General features: G+C 35.6%; 1 protein-coding gene across 4 annotated transcripts; it reads right to left on the minus strand.

Moving 5' to 3' along the window:
- Positions 1–454: 454 nt before the first annotated feature.
- LOC106882670 (zinc finger protein 346) lies at positions 455–6,925 on the minus strand. Of its 4 annotated transcripts, XM_052972490.1 has the most exons (3): positions 6,789–6,924; positions 2,377–2,447; positions 455–2,249 (listed from the first exon to the last, which is right to left on the minus strand). In XM_052972490.1, exon 3 carries the CDS (start codon positions 2,241–2,243, stop codon positions 1,086–1,088), a length of 1,158 nt encoding a protein of 385 aa, XP_052828450.1. In that variant the 5' UTR covers positions 2,244–2,249; positions 2,377–2,447; positions 6,789–6,924; the 3' UTR covers positions 455–1,085. The 4 variants fall into 4 exon arrangements, with proteins under 4 accessions (XP_052828450.1, XP_052828449.1, XP_052828451.1 ...); XM_052972489.1 differs by having other exon boundaries at positions 455–2,447; positions 6,789–6,925; XM_052972491.1 differs by lacking the exons at positions 2,377–2,447; positions 6,789–6,924 and adding an exon at positions 2,683–3,040.
- Positions 6,926–8,588: the final 1,663 nt, after the last annotated feature.

The following is an 8,588-nucleotide window of genomic DNA, read 5'->3' on the forward strand; positions in this document are numbered from 1 at the left end:
AAATTATTTCTTCTTTAGTGTATCTTGTACCAATGTTCCTATTGAAGTGTCTAGATTGAAACTGCGACTTCTATATTCTAGTGATGTCATTATATTGGTTTTAAATTTTGGCAAAAGACCAGCAAATTCAGAAGAAGGGGTAAGTCAATTACATCAACCTCAGTGCGCAACTGGTACTTCACTTATTGACTCTGAAAAGATGAAAGGCAAAGTCAAACTTGGTGGAATTTGAACACTGAACATAAAGATAGATGAAATGCCACTAAGAATTTTTCCTGACGTGCTAACAATTCTGCCAGCTTGCTATCTCAATAATGTCATTATATTAACAGATGAATCACCTACATTTTTGTTTCTCTTTAATATGTCAATGTTACCAGTGCCTTGTGTGCCATGTAAGCTTTGTAGATTACAATGAACTCTAAAAGAATCTATGAGAACAATGTACAAATGATGAGTTTTATGAAATATTTTTATTTCAAAAGCTTGGTGATAAGAAGAGGCATCCAGCAACAAAGCAACATCACAAAATATGCAACAAGAACAAATATCAGTGGTTTAATCCATTCTTCTATGTGTTAAACAACAAAGGACTGAGACAATGATGAAACTCCATATTGGAACCAGTACATCCAGCATTAATAAACCAACAGAATGCAATAATAATCTTTTCAATATTATTATTCTGAGAATATTTCATGTTAATATCACTGTTTTCCCACATTCCATGAATCAGAACTACCTTTAATACTATTTGCCCACATACCATGGGTCAATATCTCTATTGACCAATATGTCATCATCACTATTTTGTCAGCACTTTGTATCAATATCCCAAATTTGTGGGCCAATATCATAATTTCAATCAACATCACTAATGTTATTTTATCGAAATTCTGCATATTAATATCTGTTTGTCAACATAATGTAAGAACTATTTTGTCAACATTTTAAGTATCAATATCTATACTTTGTCAACATTTTCATGTATCAATACATCTGTGTTTTATCAACATTTATGCATCAACTGATATTATTTCCTAAACATTTCACATATATGATTAACAATATCTTGTATTTCTTTCTTAAATATTCTTTGAATAGCTTTTGTTGTAATTGTCGTTAATATTGAATTCTTTGCCAGTAGAATGACGAACGAAATCATTAGAGATAGTTTCCAAATGATTTTCGCATTTCAAATGATTGGTAGCATTAGCAGCACTTGCTAAAACTACATTACATGCATCACATTTATGTTGATTTTTTGAAGATATATCTGTTGGAGTGAAAACACCAGAAGTTTCAAGTGTAGCTTTTGAATTGACTGATTCATTTAAAACTTTTTTCTTGTGTTTCTTACCTTCAAAATGTTGCTTAGCAATAATTCTACTAGTAAACACTACATCACATATCTCGCACTTATCTCCAACTTGGTGATTTTCAGCTGCAACAGAGGGAAGTTTCTGAGGAGAAGCTAACTCAGCAATTAATCTCGGTAAGATAGTTCTGTTTTCAGTAGCTCTTAGATGTTTCCGACCAGTAAAGTGTGCATCAGCATCAACTATTCCAGCAAATACAACACCACATATATCACACTCTAATTTAATATTCTTTCTAAGAGCAGACACTGTATTAAAATTTTTCATGTGAATTTTACCTTTCAAATGATCGGCAGTTTGAGTGGCACTTGTAAATTTGACATCACACAACTCGCATTTGTCTTGATTTATTACAGGCATATTTTCCTGGGTGTGAAAACCTTGGGAATAATTATCAGGTAGACTGTTTGAAACGACTGCTATAGGTTGGCTTTTAACATTTTTCTGATGTCTCTTACCTTCAAAATGTTGCTTAGCAATAACATGGCTAGTAAATGCCACGTTACATACATCACATTTATATTCGTTATTTACAGGTAAGTTTACCGGTGTTTGACAGTCAGCGAAAGGATTTTCAGGTGTCCTGTTTGGAAAGATTGCTTCAGATTGACTTTCAACTTTTTTCTTGTGTTTCTTACCTTCAAAATGTTGCTTAGCATTAACTGGACTCGTAAATACCACAACACACACATCACATTTATCTGAGACTGAGACATTTTCATCTTCAGAAGAGGAAATCTTCAAATTGAACATGTCAGAGCAAATACTCAAAACATTTTCTTCATATTTAGTGTTTTCTTGGTGATTATTACCTTCACACAAGGTTTTTAAACATGTAGAATCCGTTTCGAATCTGTTCGGCATTTTCCCCTGGAAACGAAAATGCGCTGTTTTTATTTCAATCACTTTGAAATACAAGTCGATACTGAGATTAACTCTAATAATGCACTAATTCTTAGATAGAATGACGAATAGGAAACGAATTTACACTATTTACCTTACAATATAACGTCTGGTCTGTAGAGGTGAGTGGAAAACTTCTTAGTCACCAACAACTGTGCGATCAAACTGAAAGTAATTTCCGTACGGAAGGAAGTAAAATTTTAAGATCTCGTCCACACCTCTCAACACGTCATTATATACTTCGCATTATATACTTCGCAACTTTTCAACTTATTTTATTTCCCAAACTTGCAAAAGTTAATTTACTTCAAGTGAAAAAGAAAAAATTAATTTATCGTGTTTTCAGTCCTATCAAAAAAAAAAAAGAAATGGGGAAGATGGTAATAACATACATACATACATTTTGGGGTCGTGCTGATCTCAATAGTAATTAAATTAAAAAGAAAAGCATTCTCAATACTAGGTGTAGTGGAATACTATCTTTATATAAAATTTAGTCCGTGCGAGTCGTTAATCAGAAGTTCCCGTTTGTAAAACATTTTTAAAATTTTATTTTTCACTTTGAAATAATGTCAAAAAGTTAATTTATGTCTAAGTAATCGCCTCGTTTTGACTACTTCGCTTTGTTCATTTATTCAGTATTGTGTGCTTCTGTTACATGAGACGAATAAAGATAATTGCCACAGTTAAATGTTCTCTACTACTATTACATATTTGTTTTACGTCACAGCATTACTAAACTAGCGAAGTGATACTATTCGCCCCCGCCCACTTATGTCACAGGAAGATAATTAACAGAAAATAAAAAGGTTAAGGGGAAACAACTGTGATCGCCTTACAGGAATTTCTATGTCCCGTCTATTTCTTTTATCAGCTACTTTTTGTTTCAGTTATCAGACTTGGGCAACACCAGGAAAATTTTAGTCTAACGAAAATGACAGTATTAATGATAGGTTTAGTGAAAGCGGCATGAAACAGTAAGAAACGTACCAAAGTAAATTGATGAAGGAAAAATGAATGATCACAAATTTCATTCAGCCTTAACAATTTCTCACAACTACATTCAGTTGGGAGTATAATGCACAGAAGCTTGTAGCAATCAACTGTTTTCATATGGAACGATGATGATGTTAATAATGGTAAGATTTACAAGCACAAGAAAAGTGTGTGCTCGAATACAGAAGGACACTGTCTAAGAGTGAAGAAGGAACTATCTGTTAAACTCCAAGAGAATTTGAATTTATACCTGCTCTAAAGTTAAAACTCAGTCAATAAAATAATGGAAATGAATAGGTTTATCTGAATTGAGCAGAGTTTCCCCTTAGATATTGAGGAAGTTGATAGATAACTCTCATAAATTTCCAAGTGCAAATCCTCACAACAATAGGAAAAAATGCTGGCAGAAACATTCAGGCTGAGGTTTCAATTTCTGGTTGAGAATCCAGGATCTAATCACTTCACAGTTCTCTTTTTTTTTTTTTCTTTATAATAATATTCAAATAAATAAAAGTGCCAGAAAAATTATATCTAAACAACACATGAACAATAATGCAAACATAACTAACACATCTAATAATTATTTAAATGATTTCTGTGATTCGAGAGTTAAAAGAAAATGTAAACTTAATAGGCGCAGGAGTGGCTGTGTGGTAAGTAGCTTGCTTACCAACCACATGGTTCCGGGTTCAGTCCCACTGTGTAGCAACTTGGGCAAGTGTCTTCTACTTGAGCCTCGGGCCGACCAAAGGACAAGAAGTGTACTTGAATCACAGATAGACTGATAGTGAATAAAGACTTTGCTTGTGATAAATATACAGCTGTAGTAAGCAACCAGAATTCCATCTCACCTTTGTTGCATTTCTCCGTATATATTTTGTATTATCTATTAATATGTTTTCATATTCATGTATATACATGAAAAAGATATGAAAACTTAGCTCAAGATGACTCAAACTAATATGTATGTATTCTGAGAACTCAAATAAGTGTACCACCAAAATTCCAGTTAGTACAGCAGTTTGAGTTGTGGTTGTGTGATTGCCATGTTCAAAAAGCGGCTAATGGTGGCTTCCCTTTGAGTCAGAAGGTATAGGCAAAAATAGTGAGGAAAGATGAACAATTAGTCGAGGTGAGACAAGGACATTTAATTTCATTTGATTCAATCTAAAAATTTAGCTACATAACAAATGGTAAAAATAGTACAAACTGGTAAAGATAGTCTTCTGCTAGCATTCACTCTCCCTCTGGAGTGAATACCTTTCAATATACTGAACAATATATATCCAATGCATACCTCTTAGCTTTTTATCTTTGCCCTCACCAGAATGTATCTTTATTATATGCACAACACTGGATCTGCTAGCATTCAATTTCACTTACCTTCAATATAGAGTTCTGCATAACAATTCTTTCCTTCCTCTTACCTTAATGTAATATTTTACCATTCTTTCTGATCACAGATTTACCTAAAGAAGGCACAATCCAACTGGATTTAATTGGACTCTCCTACCCACCTGGACATAATGAACCACAACAAATAACAACAGGTACATAGAGATAAGATGGACAGGGAACAATGCGTTGATCCCTTGTGATACTATCAAGAGAAATCCAATGAAATAGTAACAAAGAAGAAAGGATGAAATATTAGGAAGAACTTTGAGAAAGGAATCAAGAGCAATAATAAAATATGGTTGCAGATTTTCTTTAGAATTGACCCTCTGGCATTTCTCTCTATATGAGGTCTTGCTTTTAGTCAATATTATCATATATGGTACTATAACAACCGCACGTACTAAAGTACATATAAGTAAATACACCTTTTGACATTTATTTCAATCAATTAAAGTGTGTATTTGGTTTTGTTTTTTGTCTTGCAAGTTACCTGGCAACTTCACAAGTCCCAGTGCCATGAGAAGAAAAAAAACACCCAGTACACACTATAATATGGTTTGTGTTAGCAGACAGTGGCGCTTAGTGTAACCTTGTGGCTTGCAGGATTCTGTGAAGCCATCATGGAAAACAGGTGTTAAGTAGAAGTGACAGCGAGAATGCCAACTTGAAAGACATGGTTATTTCCTTGCCAAAATGCTGATTCTGACAGAACTTTCTGGAACATTGCAACATTCTTTTATGTTTTTAGTTTTTTTTTTTTTATAAACAAGCTTCCCTTCAAAATTCTCACCAGAGTTTGCTTTAATACAACTGAAGGCTATGTCATTTTATCCTGGCTATTAAAGTACAAATCACTAACAATTCATATTCTATTTCCATTGCATATCTTCTACAGGAGATAATATATGTATATTTTTCAAACATGCAATCCTCATATATCTGTTTCTCTCTTTCGTGTATATAAACACACAAAAGTAGATAAGAGAGATAATGCTTAAATATATCTCTGATATGTTTATATTGAAGTTATCTAGACTCTGTTCATTTCAATGATTCCTGTTAAACAAGCAGTGAAAATAAATATGTTAATTTTAGAATAATCTTCCTGATTCAGCTTTCAATAACTACATACAGGATATTCTCTCTATATAGCCTTTGTTGATTCTTATGAAATCATGTGGCATAGTGGTTAAGAGTGTTGCAATCACGTTCACAATAATGTGATTGTCCAATAAAAAAATTAGAAAAAATAGAAAGCATGCTATTATTATAAGCTACAAGTTGTTGACTCACTTGAGGCTAAACATAATAATAACTACAGACAGGACTTATTTCAGACAGTTAGGAACCTTCTGTATCAGAGTTTCTCAACCATTTTTAATCTATGGACCCCTTTCATTCCAACTTTACTTGGATGGAACCTTCTAGCCATTCAATGGTTAAAAAATCCTATTGTAGTTTCATATTAGGAATTGTATAAAAAAAAGATTGTTTTGTATAAAAAAAAAAGATTATTTTGTGTATTGTAGAAATATAATCAATTTATTGCACTGAAATTTTAACAGGCACAGGAGTGGCTGTGTGGTAAGTAGCTTGCTTACCAACCACATGGTTCCGGGTTCATTCCCACTGCATGGCACCTTGGGCAACTGTCTTCTACTATAGCCTCAGGCTGACCAAAGCCTTGTGAGTGGATTTGGTAGACGGAAACTGAAAGAAGCCCGTCGTATATATGTATATATATATATGTATGTATGTGTATATGTTTGTATGTCCATATTCGTCCCCCCAACATCGCTTGACAACCGATGCTGGTGTGTTTATGTCCCCATAACTTACAAAGAATAAGTCCTGGGGTCAACTTGCTCGACTGAAGGCGGTGCTCCAGCATGGCCGCAGTCAAATGACTGAAACAAGTAAAAGAGTAGAGTAAGTAAATCTTATATGGACCCCATTTGAGAACCATTGCTCTACAGGGTCTCCCAATCTGCTAAAAATAGAGATAACACTTCCATTTTGAGACTTATCTTTAGTACAGATGGACCCCCCTGCACACACACACATACAATAACTGGCGCTCAGATGGCTAGGACAATGAAGGTTCCAACTGACCTGACCAACAGAAGAGCTTGCTCATGAAATTAAATGTGCAAGTGGCCGAGCACTCCACAGACACACGTACTCTTAATATAGTTCGCAGCGGGATTCAGCATGACACAGAGTGTGATAAGGCTGGCAGAAACACAAACTGGAGAACACAAGTATGAATAAAGTAAACAACTGATATAATTTTAGGTCATAGCATTTATATGTTTAAACATAATTGCTAGGTTGTTAGCGGGAGTGTGAGTGCATGTGTGCATGTGTATGTAAAGAAGTGCTGCCAAACAGAAAAGATCCATAAAATCTATAAATACAGACTGTAAAATTCATTTCAGTTCACACATAAACTCGCCACACGCAGCTTTCTCTATTTCAATAATATCTGCTTGTCACATAATTGTTCGATATATCCCGCCAACTGCCAGCTGTTGCTATTTAAATCTTATCCGTTCGATAGAGATATGGTAGGATCAATTGCATAGAAGAGCCTGCTATATGTGTACATGTCAAACTTATAGCTACATGTGATCTGTGTCAGCAGACCTCTAACTGATAATGATGAACTCTACATCTCCATCGCACTCAGAGTGGGAGCTGATGTCTGTAGGGAACTGAGACGTTGCTGCAGTAGGCCCCTTGACCCCATAGGTCTGTCTTGCTGCCTAAATGTTGGTCACTTTTCTTATCACACAGAGCTAAACCTAATCATTAAGCAGGCTCTGGCTCAAATTAATATCCCCTCATTTCTGGAGCCATTGGGATTATCCAGAAGTGATGGAAAGAGACCAGATGGTCTTACCCTCTGTCTCTGGGTTAAAGGTAGGTGCCTTATTTGGGATGCCACAGTCTGCAACTCTTTTGCTCCCACTCACATCCTGGATGCTACAGTTAATGGAAGGATCACTGCTTCTGTAGCCAAACAGAAGAAAACCCTGAAGTATTGGGACTTGACAGTAAACTGTCTCTTCCAAACCGTGGTGTTTGAGATAACCGGAGGGACTGGGCTACTAACCACAAAGCTCTTGTCAACGTCGGCAGCTCACTTTACCAAGGTGTCGGGTGCTACCCGTGAAGGCGCTTGGCTTTCCTAATACCTTTCGCCCATGGTAATACTGCGAGTGTTCTGGCTTGCTTCAGTAGGTTCTATTAAACCTTGTGGCATGCGACCAGTTGCTGTATTAAAAAAAAAGTCTCCACAATGATTTCGCTAGTTTTAACTGAAGGATTGGAAGAATTAGATGAAAGTTCTCTGGTAATTTCATTTCATGTAAATAAATGTTTGCTAATTTTAAAATCTTATAAAATGACTGTTCTAAAATATGTACATGTTTATATGTTATAAATGAAAATCAAATGGAAATTGTAGATGCGATACCCATGCCGGTGGCATGTAAAAGCACCATCTGAACGTGGCCTATGCCAGCGCCACTTTGACTGGTTTCCGTGCTGGTGGTAGATAAAAAGCACCAACCGATCATGGCTGTTGCCAGCCTCCTCTGGCCCCTGTGCAGGTGGCACATAAAAAGTACCCACTACACTCATGGAGTGGTTGGCATTAGGAAGGGCACCCAGCTGTAGAAACACTGCCAGATCAGACTGTAGCCTGGTGCAGCCTCCTGGCTTCCCAGACCCCGGTCGAACCGCCCAACCCATGCTAGCATGGGAAACGGACGTTAAACGATGATGATGATGATGAAAATAAAAATCTTTACTTAAGACAAAGGTCAGCACAAACCAATCAATCTACACAAAGAAATTAAATTTATTTAAATATACACCCTCTGTATAACTGAGGAAACAAGCGTTTGC

The sequence above is a fragment of the Octopus bimaculoides genome, chromosome 13 (genome assembly GCF_001194135.2).
Source record: "Octopus bimaculoides isolate UCB-OBI-ISO-001 chromosome 13, ASM119413v2, whole genome shotgun sequence".
In the NCBI taxonomy this organism is placed as follows: Eukaryota; Metazoa; Mollusca; class Cephalopoda; order Octopoda; family Octopodidae; genus Octopus; species Octopus bimaculoides.